At 42.3% G+C, this 16,348-nt stretch overlaps 1 protein-coding gene across 5 annotated transcripts in view; it reads left to right on the top strand.

Annotated features, from left to right (window-relative positions):
- PIEZO2 (piezo type mechanosensitive ion channel component 2) overlaps positions 1–16,348 on the top strand; it is a 661,827-nt gene that overhangs the window by 426,246 nt on the left and 219,233 nt on the right. For all 5 annotated transcript variants that reach the window (XM_040432210.1, XM_040432212.1, XM_040432214.1 and 2 more), the window contains exons 12-15: positions 3,246–3,385; positions 9,421–9,654; positions 11,584–11,698; positions 12,976–13,184. In XM_040432210.1, the coding sequence (XP_040288144.1) occupies positions 3,246–3,385; positions 9,421–9,654; positions 11,584–11,698; positions 12,976–13,184 (698 nt within the window). The remainder of the gene's footprint in view (positions 1–3,245; positions 3,386–9,420; positions 9,655–11,583; positions 11,699–12,975; positions 13,185–16,348) is intronic.

Below are 16,348 nucleotides of genomic sequence, written 5' to 3'. Positions count from 1 at the left end.
AACTCCCCCCCAAGTATTATTATCTTTGGTGGCAGTGGCAGTTCCGATCGGAGCACCAGCAGTGTAAGCCTGGGGCTCCGATCGGTTACCATGGCAGCCAGGACGCTACTGAAGCCCTGGCTGCCATGGTAACCTTTCTGCTGCTGTGTGCACAAAGCACAGAGCACCAAGGACAGTGTGAGATTCTATTCACCCTGATACAGTTCTATCAGATTGAATAGGACAAGGGATGAAAGATCCCAGTGTCTAGCCCCTAAGGGGGGAAATAGTTATTAAATAAAAAGTAAAAAAAAAAAAAGGTTTTACTAAAATATTAAAGGGGTTATCCCATCTTAGACAATGGGGGCATATTGCTAGGATATGCCCCCATTGTCTGATAGGTGCTGGCTCGGCTATTTCCGTTGGCCCCATAGAAATAAATGGGAGCGGTGACCGCGTATGCGCGGTGTGCTCCCATTCACTTCAATGGGAGAGGCGGGGAGCTGCGCCTGGTGGTGGACAGACCCCGGGAAACTCGGGATCCTCCAGCCACAACTCTCCCCGGCTACGTTCTCCTTGTAGGTGCGGGTCCCGAGGTGGGACCCGCACCTATCAGACAAGGGGGGCATATCCTAGCGATATGCCCCTATTGTCTAAAATGGGATAACCCCTTTAAGTTTAAATCACCCCCTTGCCCAATTTTACATATAAAATATCTAAACAATTAAAAAAATTACATATCGCCTAGTCCGAAAAAGTGCGAACTATTAAAATATCTAATATAAAAAGATAAATACTATTAAAGTATCGCAATACTTTTTTATGGTATCTAAATCGAGTCAAAATTTTGTGACAACCCTAGGTAAGACATGTGTGTTTTAATTTTTTTTATTATACCGTAATTATATGTATTTAAAATTTGGCGATTAAAAATTGAAATTTGGCTCCTAAATTTTTCAGGTTAGGAGCCATCGGCTCCTTGATATTTTTTTTAGTCTGGAGGCCTGTTAGGTATGTTCATATGTGGCAGATCAGTTGTAGGAACCTCAGCTAATGGAAATCTGTTCCATATACTTGATTGGGGCTGTTTCTGTAAGAGCTTATTCACACACATTTTTCTCCCATGTGCTGTCCATTACATATGTATGTAGCTATTCACACAGTTGTTTGTTTTTTAAACACCTCCGTGTGCCTGAAACTCACTGCATGTCTTATTCTAGTCTGTTTTTTGCAGATCAGAAAAGCCATTTCCATTGGCGGCACTGAGAAAAAAACAGAAAGCACATGGAAGCTATTCATTTTTCACAGATATAGGACACAGTCATGTGAATAAGTTCTGTTGTTCAGTAGTTTTTTAAGCCTCATTCAAATGTGTGGAGCAGTCAGAGGAACAGAATATACCACTTTGACCTGTTCCGGATATCGGGCAAACATGTATGCCCATGGTCGGAGGGATCTGGGTGGCACCACAGCTGTTTTACACCTTGTGTGACAGTCAATTGCGACCACTGCATCTGAGTGGTTATTTTCCGGGAGCGCTGTGCTATCAGGACCAGAACGGGTCCTCCCCGAGCCAAGATCGAAGGCACCATTTGTTGCTATGGTACCATCCAGCCTTCTGAAGGCTCAAAGGGGCCAGGCTTGATAGGAATTAAATGATTCTCCCATAAACTGCAGTGTTAAATCATTACAGTCTACGGAAGAAACAATCTGATGATCCCATTAAAGTCCCTTAGGGGAACTAAAAATTAATGTAAAAAAGTTTAAAAAAAAGTTTTTAAACATATAAAAAGAGAACAAAAAATATAACATTTTAAATCACACCATTTCCTCATTTAACAAATAAATAAAAAAACTACTTTTTAAATATTGCCACATCCCAAATGGCCTGAACTATTAAAATATAATTGTATTTATCTTGTACGGTGAAAGCTGTAAAGGAAAAAAAAAAAGGTAAAAAACATTGATTAAAAACTCATACATGCATACAGATTGTCCCACAAAAATTAGCTCTCACACAGCTCTGCAGACGTAAATATAAAAGAGTTATGGGGGGGGGGGGGGGGTTAGACAATTATGACAATTAAAAGAACATTTTTTCAAAGTTTTTATAAATGTATTGTTGTAATCGTATTGACCTGTAGAATGTAGTTAACATGTCAGTTTTACCACATAAGGAATATCTTAGAAACAAAACCTCTAAAACTATATGGAATTTTTATTTTATATTCACACTACTTTGTCTTCCATTTGACTTTCAATGGAGTTTGACGAATCCGTCCTTGCTATGTTAAAGGGATTCTGTCACCTGGATTTTTTCACATCAGTCTGCTCGTTTTGTATTAAAATATACTAGTATTACTACCCTAAGTGTTGTCATTTGTCTAGAAAATCGCTTTTATTAATATGGTAATTACCTGAGTAAGGAGCCCAAGGGGCTGTCCCTCCGGCTGTTGGAGGCCAAACGCGCCCCTTCTCCTGGAGCCCAGCACCGCCACACTGCTAATTTATTCACTCCGCATTGCCGGCTGGCACATGTGCAGTGCTTCCTGTGAGGCCGATTCCAGGCGCTGACATGTGTATCCACGGCACATGCGCAAGCTTATGGCTCAGCGAAGTGGCGAGAGAGCTGCAGAGTAGCAACGGTGCCCAATCAGGAAAGGAGATCTGAGCATGGGGTGGAGAGTGCACTGGTCTGACTGCTTCCCAGCTCCACCGCTAGAGCTGCACTATAAGAGGCAAAGAGCCGCATGCGGCTCGAGAGCCGCGGGTTGGCCACCCCTGTGCTATGGAATTACATCCTGCTGGATTTGTGGGATTGTAAGGCCCAGTTGCAGTAGGTTAGCACAGTCAGTCACCAGGTAGTTGATAGTCTCAAGCGCCATATTGTTCAGGAACTCACAACACACTAAAGGGCCCAAAAACTCCTGACCTCCCATCACAGAGCCACAGGGTACCTCCAACTACTAAAAGTCCTCCTGCAGTGACCCCAATCCCCAAAAGATGTTTTGATAAACTATAACAGATTTAAAGTAACACAGCACTAAATGCAACAGTAAGGTAGGAATACCTTCTGTCCTCCTTACAGAAGGTGGTAGCCAAGCGGAAAATGGTAAGCATGAGTCACTGATACCAGAAATGAGTTCAAAGATTATTTTGTTTCAATCCCACTAATTGGGAGAGTGCATGTGTATCAGCAAGTAAACAAGTACTGTAAATTCAGTTTATGTGTTGTGATGGAGAATTACTAACATGTTTTCCATTAGAAAAGAAAGAAGAAGAAGAGGAAGAGGAGATGGAAGAGGACGTTTCTGAGAAAAAGGAAAATGCCAAAGTTCATGCTATGGTGGCAGTTTTGCAGTTCATTATGAAGCAGAGTTACATCTGTGCTCTTATTTCTATGATGGTAAGACAAGATTCCTGTTATATTGGTTGCATTTATGCTAGAGAAGTATTTGTATAGTTATAAAAACAGCAAGTTCTTGTTCACATGTAGCAGTTTTCCTGTCAGGTATGTAGGAATATATAGCATATTCAGTGCCACAGAAAAGGAAAGTTTGCAACATATGGACCTTTACTGTACCCAGGTATGCACCAATAAGCTAGTTGAGGTGATCGCCTCAGGCAGCACCAGGTAGGGGCAAGAGGGGGGCTGCGGAAGGGCCAGGGGAAAGAGCGCTTTCATTGTGGCAAAGGGGTTAGGTTAAGAAATTGGCATGGGGGAAGGGGGGCGCAGTTTCAGTTTTCACCTAAGGCATCAGAAAAGCTAGGTGCACCCCTGACTGTACCTTACATGTGATAAGCCTTAACCAGCTCAGGACCGCCGTACGCAGGATTGCGTCTTTGCGGCGGCCCTGCTATTCCGAGCGGACGCGCCGGCTCGTCATCTCGCGAGACGCGAGATTTCGGGCAAAGTCGGCCCGCGCATGCGCATCGCGGGCCAGCAAAAGTTAAAAGACAAGTTCGTCATCAGCCTGCCAGCCAATGATCGTCGCTGGCAGGCTGATGATTTTCAAAAAAATTTATCAGAAGCCAGTTAACACATTATATTTATAAATATAATGTGTTAAATGGCTTCTGTGCTCCTCTGCTGGTCCTTTTTTTAGTCGGTTGGTCCCAGCAGAGGAGCACATATCACAGTAAGTACACCCAACACTACACTTAGCCCCCAGATCACCCTCCATCACCCCAATTAACCCCTTGATCACCCCTTGATCGCCCCTGTCAATCACCTAGTGAAAGGGAAAAAAGTGATCAGTGTAAACTGTCACTTTTTTTTCCCACTGGTATTGACTGTTAGGTTTTAGGATAGTTTAGGCCCCTTGGTTAGGTAGTTAGTGATCGTTTAGCGCCCAGCCCACCGCACCGCAGTCACTGATTCGCTGATTAGCATATCGCTAATCAGCATTGGTACCTTTTATAGTATCTGTAAGTGATCAGAACTGATCACAGTCAGATCTATAATAGTATTAGTGTCACCTTAGCTCGCCCTCCACCCAAAGCGCAGTGTTTGCCCGATCAGGCCTGATCAGTCGCCCACACGTGCGTTCACCCACGCCCGCCCCGCCGCAGTGACAAAAAAATATATTTTTTTTGATCACTGCACAATCACTTTACAAGCGCTGCAGCGATAAAAAAAATCAGTTTTGATATTTTTTATCAATCGTAGCGGCCTCCGGTACTTCGCTAGCCTCCCATTTGTAAGACAGGCTTGCTTTTTTTTTTGGGTAGTCTCAGGGAATACCCTCTAAATTCAGTTGACCAAATGGCAAACAAGGGGTATTCTTCTGAAGAGGCCTACAGGCTTCTGACCCAGTCGGATGAGGAATGGTAACCCTCATCTGACGAATCCAGCGGGTCAGAATATGAACCTGTAGAAAGCAGTGGCAGTCTGACCCAAAGTTCGGACGAGGAGGTTGAGGTCCCTGATATCACCAGGCGTACCCGGCCCTTTGTTGTTACACCACAGGTTGCGCAGGATCCGCTTCAAGGGCAGCAGAGTGGGGCTGGCGCTGTCGGATTACGTGGTGATGACTACACCAGCAGCGCAGCCCATCCTGGACCTAGTACCAGCACTGGCGTACAACATGGTGAAGTGGCGAGCACCAGAAGGGCAGTTGAAGCTGGTACGGTGGCACGTGCATTAGTTCCCCCATCGCAGCCACCGCACAGACAGGCCCGTAGAGCCCCTAGAGTCCCTGAGGTGCTGGCAAACCCTGATTGGCAGCCCCCAACTCCAGCCGCACCTGTAGTTCCCCCTTTCACCGCCCAGTCTGGAGTTCGGGTTGAGACAGCTCAGATCGGTTCGGCACTGGGGTTTTTTGAGCTGTTCTTGACTGCGGAGCTCTTGGACTTAGTTGTGGCAGAAACAAACCGATATGCCACTCAATTTATAGCCGCCAACCCGGGAAGCTATTGTGCCCAGTCTTTCCAGTGGAAACACGTCCAAGTTTCCGAATTGAAAATTTTTCTGGGCCTTCTCCTCAACATGGGCTTAACCAAAAAGCATGAATTGCGGTCATATTGGTCCATGAACCCAATTCATCACATGCCCATGTTCTCTGCTGCCATGTCCAGGCCATCCTGCGTTTCCTGCACTTTAGCGACAACAGCACCTCTCGTCCCAGAGGCCACCCAGCTTTTGACCGGCTCCACAAAATTCGGCCCCTCATAGACCACTTCAACACCAAATTTGCGTAGACGAGTCCCTTATACATTTTACCGGGCCCCTTGGCTTCAAACAATACATCCCAAGCAAGCGCGCCCGGTATGGGGTCAAATTGTATAAGCTCTGTGAAAGGGCTACAGGCTATACCCACAAATTTCGGATCTATGAGGGTAAAGATCAGACCCTGGAGCCGGTCGGTTGCTCTGACTACCTGGGGAGCAGTGGGAAGACAGTCTGGGACTTGGTGTCACCCTTATTTGGCAAGGGGTACCATCTTTATGTGGACAATTTCTACACAAGTGTGCCCCTCTTCAGGCATTTGTTCCTAGAACAGATTGGCTGCTGTGGCACCGCGCGACCTAGTCGCCGGGGCTTCCCCCAACGGCTCGTTACCACCCGTCTTGCAAGGGGGGAGAGGGCTGCCTTGTGTAACCAAGAACTGCTTGCGGTGAAATGGAGAGACAAGCGTGACGTTTACATGCTCTCCTCCATTCACGCAGACACGACAATCCAAATTGAACGAGCAACCAGTGTCATTGAAAAGCCCCTCTGTGTCCACGACTATAATTCGCTTATGGGAGGGGTGGACTTCAATGACCAGATGTTGGCTCCTTATCTACTTTCCCGCAGGACCAGACGCTGGTATAAGAAGGTGTCTGTATATTTAATTCAATTGGCTGCATATAATAGTTTTGTTCTCTACAGTAAGGCTGGGAGAACAAGATCCTTCCTCAAATTTCAGGAAGAGATCATCGAGAATCTCCTGTATCCAGGAGGTTCCGTGTCCCCATCCACCAGTGTAGTGAGCCGTCTACACGAGCGACATTTCCCCAGTGTCATTGCTGGTACCTCAAACCGACCGAAATTTTTTTGTGTCTGTAGCAGGAGTGGAATAAGGCGTGACACCCGCTATTTCTGTCCTGACTGCCCTGACCACCCTGCCCTATGCTTAGGGGAGTATTTCCGGAAGTACCACACACAGGTACACTTAGCATAGGGATTGTGTTTCACAGGACAGGCACACAGGGCTATTAGGGCCCTTACACTCACAGCTGCTGCAAACCTCTCCTTTCACCTGGGACAAAGTGCATAATGTACTTCGTCACATCTTTGGGCGATTTGCGCTTTGCACATTGTCCCATGGGGAAGGAGAGGTTTGTCCTATAAAGGTAAAAAAATAAAAATAAATCACCGGTAAGCAAAAAAGTTTACGTTCTGTTCAAAAAGTTAAATAAAGTTTATATGTTCCGTTCAAATGTTATTATAAAGTTAATAAATTTATTGCGTTGCGGCCTGGTTTTTTCATTTTCTTTTTTTTTTTTTTACCTTCTAGGTGGACCAACCGATGAACCAGCTGCAGCACTGATGTGCATTCTGACAGAAGCATTGGGCTGCTGTCAGATTACACAAAAGTCAGTGTATGCGGCGCTGCAAGACGAGATTTCTCCTCTGCAGTAAAAGATATGTTTGCCGAGGCATATGAGCTGAGGGGCGCGGTGTTCATATGCTTTGGCAAACACTTTGTATATATAAAAAAAATAATAATAACCCGGCAATGATTGATTTATTCATCCACATCGATTGATGTGAATGGAGAAATCGGGTTTGCTAGGGCATACGGGCTAAGTGGGTTTGGATGTTGGGCGGAGCGCCTATGTCCTGGCAGACGCCTTTCCCCTCCTTTTTTTTTTTGGGCAGAGATTTTTTCATCCACATTGATCAATGCGAATGAAGAAATCTGTGCCGTTCATTTTTTCTTTCAGCCCAGAGGCTGAACGGAAAAAAAATATATCATTACCCGTATGCTCAATATAAGGAGAATAGCAGAAACTCCTAATGTTGGCCATACATGTAATGATTGCGGAGACCATCAAATGCCAGGGCAGTACAAACACCCCACAAATGACACCATTTTAGAAAGAAGACACCCCCAGGTATTTCGTGATGGGCATAGTGAGTTCATGGAAGTTTTTATTTTTTGTCACAAGTTAGTGGAATATGAGACTTTGTAAGGAAAAAAAATAAAAAATCATCATTTTCCGCTAACTTGTGACAAAAAATAAAAAGTTCTATGAACTCACTATGCCCATCAGCGAATACCTTAGGGTGTCTACTTTCCGAAATGGGGTCATTTGTGGGGTTTTTCTACTGTCTGGGCATTGTAGAACCTCAGGAATCATGACAGGTGCTCAGAAAGTCAGAGCTGCTTCAAAAAGCGGAAATTCACATTTTTGTACCATAGTTTGTAAACGCTATAACTTTTACCCAAACCATTTTTTTTTTTACACAAACATTTTTTTTTTTATCAAAGACATGTAGAACAATAAATTTAGAGAAAAATTTAAATAGAAATGTAGTTTTATTTGAAAAATTTTACAACTGAAAGTGAAAAATGTCATTTTTTTGCAAAAAAATCATTAAATTTCGATTAATAACAAAAAAAGTAAAAATGTCAGCAGCAATGAAATACCACCAAATGAAAGTGAGAAGAAAAGGAGGTAAAATTCATTTGGGTGGTAAGTTGCATGACCGAGCAATAAACCGTGAAAGTAGTGTAGTGCAGAATTGTAAAAAGTGGTCTGGTCATTAAGGGTGTTTAAGCTAGGGGGGCTGAGGTGGTTAAAGGTGGTCGTACATGTGGAATAACTTTGGCTAAAAACACGCATTCTGCTTTCAACTATTTCTCCTGACTCCTCCATAAACAAGCATGCTTGGCCGAGCGTGCATGTTTATTTTAATGTGGTGCTTCTTCCAGGTGCCTAAGTCAGCAGCTTATCTTCTAATGGAACAAAGACTTTGACTCACCTACACAAAATCGCCAGCCAAGTACCAAAATCTACTTTTCTCTTGTGTGTAGGGCCAGCTTGACAACAATGTATGAACTGCACATATGACCTATGCTTTGACTGGTTGGTTCAGAATTCATTAAAGGGGTTCTCCAGGAATTAAGAAAATGAATTCTCCAGGAATTAAGAAAATGAAAATACTTAAATATTACTTTATTATAAATATATTCCCAAATACCTTTCATTACTTATAATGGCTTGTTTTGTCTAGGGAGCAATCCTTAGAAGAAATAAAATGGTTGCCGTCCTATTAGTGCACACAAAACTTGTCCTAATCACACAGCAGGACAAGTTATTTCACAACACTGAGCTAAAGAGCTGCCTCATCCTCCTCTCTACTTGTCAGTGATTATGATCCTGAATACAGCTGATAAGAACTTCAGCTGAATCTCTGTAGGACTGGATTTGATGAGACATGAAGTACAGAGAGGATGGACAGGACAGACTGTGGTGATGTGGGGCTGTGGTAATGGAGACTTCATACAAGTGCTGCTGCTCATTAGCCACTATCCCACCTCCTCTCTCTTTTTCATGTCTCCTCATGAACTACATTCTTACAGAGATTCAGCTATAGATCTTATCAGCTGTATTCAGAATCATAATCCCTGACAAGTGGACCAGAGAGGAAGACGAGGCAGCTCTTTAGCTCAGTATTGTGAAGTCACTTGTCCTTCTGTGTGATTAGGACAGGTTTTGTGTGGACTAATAGGATAGTGGCCACTTTATTTCTCCTAATGATCGCTCCCTAGACAAAACAGGCCATTATAAGTAACAAAAGGTATTTGGTAATATATTTATAATAAAGTAATATTTAAGTATTTTCATTTTCTTAATTCCCGGAGAACCCCTTTAAGTTGCAAATGAGCCTATTCTGTTAACTGCTTCTTCATTCAGTGACACTTATTTATTTTTTCTATTTCTGCCTAGGCTTGGAGTATTACATACCACAGCTGGTTAACCTTTGTATTGCTAATCTGGTCTTGTGCTCTTTGGATGATTCGTGATAGAAGGAAATATGCCATGCTTAGTTCACCCTTTATGGTTATCTATGGCAATTTGTTGGTAACATTACAATACATTTGGAGCATAAATTTGCCTACAGAACTTAAAGACATTTCTGGTCTTCTTGAACGTAAGAGTCCGGAGGAACTCGCATCAAAGGTAAATTGCATAAACACTCTTAATCTTAACTACCTTTAGAGACATTTTCAGGTCAAATATAATAATAAAATGTGAATGACTTGTATAGTTGTATTGTAGCCCCTTGTGGGGTGTGATCTTGTTCCTGCAATAACATATTTTCCTCCTAAGTCCAGGGTTCCTTTAAGATATGGCAATACTTTCTCCTGGGCACATGAGTGTATTATTATTCCAGTGAGGGCAGGGCCTATTAACGTAGGTCCTGATTTATTATGCCTTCACTCCTGAATTCTGGCTTTAAAAAGTTGCAAAATGGGGCTTTTGCGAATTTTGAACTTACTTGCTCCAAAAATTTTGACTTTTTGTAAACATGGGCGGGAATGTAGGTGTGGTTAGCTATGTTAATAAGTTTCATTTCAGATTTATCACTTAGAGTTTTTTAAAATTCGCAAAAAAGTCGCAATCTCACTCCAGTGACATATAAAAACTTTTCTAGAAAAAAGTATTCATTTTAAGGATGAGACACATTTATCAAACAACATTTGATATTAAGTATGCTAACACAAACTTAGGCTAGAAAAAAGTATTCATTTTAAGGATGAGACACATTTATCAAACAACATTTGATATTAAGTATGCTAACACAAACTTAGGCTACTTTCACACTAGCATTTTTTGTGGATCCACATGGATCTGCAAAAATGCTTCCGTTACAATAACCGCATGCATCCATCATGAACGGATCTGGTTGTATTATGTCTTATATAGCCATGACGGATCCGTCATGAACACCATTGAAAGTCAAAGGGGGACGGATCAGTTTTCTATTGTGTCAGAGAAAATGGATCCGTCCCCATTGACTTACATTGTGTGTCAGGACGGATCCGTCTTGCTCCGCACCATATAACGGACATAAAAACGCTGCTTGCAGCGTTATTCTGTCCGCAATGGGAGCGCAACCAAATGGAACGGAATGCATTTTGGTGCATTCCGTTTCGTTCAGTTCAGTTTTGTCCTTATTGACAATGAATGGGGACAAAACTGAAGCGTTTTCATCCGCTATTGAGTTTCTATGAAAGTAGCCTTAAAGGTTTTTTTTTATCCTCAGGATAGTTCATGAATATTAGATCAGTGGGGGTCCAACACCCGCCATGCTCCGTGCAAGTGCAGCCTTCCCTTGTTTGTTTAGCAGGTGTAACTAGAAGCCGTTCCATTTATTTCAATGGGATAGCTCAGGGATGGCCAACCTGCGGCTCTCCAGCTGTTGTAAAACTACAACTCCCAACATGCCCAGATTGATATCCCCCTGCACAGCCAGTGGATGCACTTACTTTAGGGCAAGGCCTGCTCCTCATTATGTGCATCCCCAGGCTGTGCAGAGGGATATCAAGACCATAAGAGTATATCAAGTTCTTGATTAATGTTTTACACAGAAGGGGAATCTTTACTGTAATAGCAATGAATCTATGGAACTCACTGCTAGAGGAGTTTGTGATGTTGAACTCTCTAAAAGAGTTAAAGAGGTGGCAGTCCTTGCGCCTAGACTAATATCTACGCCAGATTGTAGCTGGAGTGCTGTAGATTTCAGTATTTATTTACACCTATAAAGTGATATAAATAATGGTAAATGTGCCTAGGCCAATGCTCTGACCACTCCCACCCCTCACACACACCCTTTTTGGAAATTGCTGCACCTGCCATACCCTAATGTTGGAAGTTTAGGCATAGTGGTGTTTAAAAAAGTCACAAACCCATTGTTTGTGGCTCTTATATGCCAGAAGACTGGTGTAGAGCCATCGTAAGTGATTTTTATTTCCTCTTGTGATACATTACATCTGACTTTTACACATTGCACATTTTCCCTGGCAAATGAGGATGTCCTTAAATGCATGGCAAAAGGGAAACTTCAGCAGACGTTAAATATGTGTCTTTTTTATTTATTTGATATAGATACTTTTCATTGTTACCTTTTGGCTTTTATTGAGACAACACCTTACAGAGCAAAAACATTTAAAGGAACAAGAAGCCACTTTGTCAGAAATTAAAGTTGGGAGTCAAGAGAAAGGTAAGGGAGGAATTGTTCTAAATTAAATACAGTTCTATTAATCCAGTGCTTCTCAAATAGTGGGGCGCGCCCCCCAGGGGGGGCGCCAGGCTCCGTAAAGGGGGGCTCGTTCAGGGCCGGCCTTTGGGGTGTGCGAATTTCTTCTGTATAATGCCGGCAGGCAGGCCGGGCGGCCGGCGCGTCCCTCAGTGATGTCATGTGCCTGCGCCACCTGCTTTATGAATGAAGCAGGCGGCGCAGACAAGTGACGTCACTGAGGGACGCGCCGGCCGCCCATCCCGCCTGCCGGCATTATACAGAAGAAATTCGGATATACGGTACTATTAGGAGTGAGGGGGGCATGTTTAATAACTTTAAACGGTGGCGGCGGGCACACGGAATCTGTGGATGGCACAGTTAAGGGGTGGGGGTCTGTGGATGCCACTGTTATGGGCTGGGGGGCACTGTGGATGGCACTGTTATGGGGTGGGGGGGTCTGTGGATGGCACATATATAACAGTGCCAGCCACAGATCCCCCTGTAACAGTGCCAGCCACAGATCCCCCCCCATAAGTGTCCGTCATCCACAGATCCCCCCATAAGTGTCCGTCATCCACAGATCCCCCCATAAGTGTCCGTCATCCACAGATCCCCCATAAGTGTCCGTCATCCACAGATCCCCCCATAAGTGTCCGTCATCCACAGATCCCCCCATAAGTGTCCGTCATCCACAGATCCCCCCCATAAGTGTCCGTCATCCACAGATCCCCCCATAAGTGTCCGTCATCCACAGATCCCCCCATAAGTGTCCGTCATCCACAGATCCCCCCATATGTGTCCGTCATCCACAGATCCCCCCATAAGTGTGTGTCCGATCCACATTTCTTTCTTTTTTTATTCTCTTATACGTTAATAAGGATACAGTGTTATGCAGAGGTGTACTTATAACAATTTTATAGACAAATGATACTATTTACAGTCGCGCGGGGGGCGTGAAATGTTTTCTTCTTCCTAGAGGGTGCATGACAGAAAATAATTGAGAAGCACTGTATTAATCTGACATTTAATAATCCCGAAAGTCTGATAATTCGTAGTTTGTTTACAGTACAGAGCTACACTATATTAGAATTTCACAGGACCAAAACACTTAGCAGCGTGAACCAGTTAGGAAACTCTCATCTATGCTGGATGCAAGTAATTAGTGAATTACCTATTTTATTGTATTTGTTGAATGCTTTCATTTTATTACATATATGCCTTTCATTTTATTTTATTGCTATTATTTTTGCTTTTTCTAGAGGAAGAAATACAAAAAGCTGAAGATGATGAAGAAGAAGATGAAAATGATATTATGAAGGTGCTAGGGAACATGGTGATGGCACTGTTTGTGAAGTATTGGATTTACGTTTGCGGAGGAATGTTCTTCTTTGTCAGTTTTGAAGGGAAAATAGTCATGTACAAAATCATCTATATGATGCTGTTCCTGTTCTGCGTGGCTCTGTATCAGGTATCTATCTATCTACAACTATCAATCACATAGCAATGGTAATAGATGGAAGTTAAATAATGTATACCAGCATGCCACATGTGGCTCTCAGGCCCCCTGTTGCCCCCAGCAGTACTAGAATTTCATACTAAGGACAAAACTACTGTCACTGTAAAAGCTACAGCAAAAATCATATACTATAAATTGGTCATGACATTAATTGGCTTTTCCCTTTGGTGGGGGCTCAACATGATTTACCCTATTTGAAAGTGAATCGACCTACAAAAGGTTGGACTGTCTAAACCTAAAACTAAAGATTAAACTAAATTTTTACACATTAAAATACATTTGAAATGTTTGATACAACTGATAGCTTAATACAACGTAATGCATTTATACATTAAAAACTATTAGATTCATTGATCTTCCCACTCAGGCATTTCTCATATTTACTCATAGTCTGAGATTAGAATTTTCAAATTGCTTCATCACAAAGCACATTTCTTTGTGAGTAGCGGGCGCAATGACGGGGAACAGCCATGGTGCTGTCCCCCGTCAGTGAACCCCTTAGATGCCACTTTCATCGCTGATCGCAGCATCTGAGATAACCATTGAGGGCTGTAGGGGGTTATTCTGTTAAAAAAAGAAAAAATACTTTATCCATTTGCTCGCGAAGAGTCCACCGCAGCCATCTTGATTGAAAATCCAGCTCGAAATCTTGTGCAGTGCATGATAATGTCATCATGCTGGCCGGCATGGTGATGTCATACTTCACCGTGCATGAGATTTTGCACGGGACCTTAAATCAAGATGGCCGTGACAGGCTCTTTGCACTCAAATGGAAGAGTTCAGTATAAAAAAAAATTGCCACCATTTTAGAGAAAATTGATCTGCTACCATGAAGCACGAGGAAATTTGGCTTTATAGCGAATTGAATTTTCCCTGAAATTCAGATTGAAGTCCACTTCTTGAACTTAAATTTTCTCATCACTAATTATAACTTTATTCTCTGGATCAGTACAAATGACAATACCAAATACATATAGTTTTGTTTTTACATTTTACTATTTTTGCACAATAAAAAACAGTTAAATAAGTAAAATGTTTTTGCATCACTACATCCCAAAACTTTTTTATTTTTCTTTCTACACAACTGTGTGAGGGCTTGATTTTCGCAGGATGACTTGTACTTTTCATTGGTAAAAACTATACACAAAAATATACATTACAAATGACAGATAAATATACCTGCCACGAACAGATTGGTTGGATGGAAATAGGTAAGAGATGGAAAGGAGTAGAATGTCTGTAAGTTCAGAATTACCGTAGTAAAGTCCAGTAAAAGATAAAGTCTTTGCAAGGAATAATCCAAGATGGCGGTGTGCCCATGTCCAGCGGGCGGGCGTGATGTTAGTCGACGTCAGATGGTAGATGAAGGGCTAGGATCTGCATGGGTCACTCTGTTTTACCCAAACTTTAAACAAAAGAGTTGAACGGCACTTCTCTTGGAGATGGGCGGTGCTGAATGGTAAAGGATGCTAACAGTAATGATAAAAACCACGGAACTCTGAAGAAATGTTTGTAATAATTTCTTATTTATTTCATTATTATTATTTCATAATTTTAATCCATCCGCATAGTTAATTATTGACCAGTAACTAACTATGCGGATGGATTAAAATGATGAAATAATAATAATGAAATAAATTAGAAATTATATCAAAAAGTTTCTTCAGAGTTCCGTGGTTTCTATCATTACTCTGTTTTACCTACTCTGGAGCTGGGAGTAGCTGTGACACGCACAAGTCCAGCCTTGTGTAATTGGAAGAGGGGCAGTTCTTGCCCTGAGAGGGAGAAAATCTGGCAGCATCATTGCTTTGCCAGTTTCTCCGTACCGTAGGTCAAATTAGGAAATAAAGTTCATATTTGTAATCAGGACAATTTTGCGCATCATCTGATATCAAATATGACTGGAAGACAATACAGTGTGCCTGAGAACCGTTATTTCTCAGAGAGGGAATTTCCGATTTGTTTGCGGATTTCCAGGAAGGTGTCTTAATAACCCAAACAACCTCTGAAGAGATGGTTCCTTTCATATTTTCCTAACCCATGAAATATGAGGAAAATATGGGAAAAATATAAAGTCTATGGATTGGAGGTGACTTTGAGGTCATCTTCCTTCTTGTACCAACCAGCTGTGTGATAAGGATCTGTCCTTTTCTTCTGAAGTTTGCTGCCCAGGCTAAAGGTGTGAGACCTCCTGCGATGCAGGAGCCACACAGACTGGGAAGATGCACTTTTTATGAGTTTTGTCATGATATCAGAGTGATGGATGTATAACCTGGCAGGGGGTGCTCCTCGGTCCAGGAAGATTCTTTTTGCACGGAGGTGCTAATTGTCTCTGATCTGTGAGCTATGCTAGCAAGGTGAATTACTTCTGGGTTTAAAAAACCAAAAAAGATTTTAACTCATTGTGTGCAGGAGAGGGCTCTTGTGATTTTAAATCCGGACGCATTAGTTATTTCTTCGTATTGCTTAGATCGCGAAGCGTCACAGAAACCCCCCATTAATGACCTACACCCCTCAAGTTACTCAAAACTGATTTTACAAACTTTGTTAACCCTTTAGGTGTTCCACAAGAATTAAATTAAAATGGAGATGAAATTTAAAAATTTCACTTTTTTGGCAGATTTTCCATTTTAATCCATTTTTTTCTTTAACAAATCGAGGGTTAACAGCCAAACAAAACTCAATAATTGTTACCCTGATTCTGCGGTTTACAGAAACACCCCACATGTGGTCATAAACTGATGTAAGGGCACACAACAGGGCTCAGAAGAAAAGGAGCGCCGTATGGTTTTTGGCAGGCATATTTTGCTGGACTTGTTTTTAGATGCCATGTCCCATTTGAAGCCCCCCTGATGCACCCTTACAGTAGAAACTCCCAAAAAGTGACCCCATTTTGGAAACTAGGGGATAAGGTGCCAGTTTTATTGGTACTATTTTAGCGTACATATGATTTTTATTTGCTCCATATTATGTTTTTTTGTGAGGCAAGGTGACCAAAAAATAGCTGTCTTGGCACCATTATTATTTTTTACAAGATTCATCTGACAGGGTAGATTATGTGCTATTTTTATAGAGCAGGTTGTTACGGACGCAATGATATTAAATATGTCTACTTT

Source organism: Bufo bufo, chromosome 5, assembly GCF_905171765.1.
Source record: "Bufo bufo chromosome 5, aBufBuf1.1, whole genome shotgun sequence".
Classification (NCBI taxonomy): Eukaryota; Metazoa; Chordata; class Amphibia; order Anura; family Bufonidae; genus Bufo; species Bufo bufo.
Note: the sequence above shows the minus strand (reverse complement) of the source record. Positions and strands in the feature narration are given on the sequence as shown.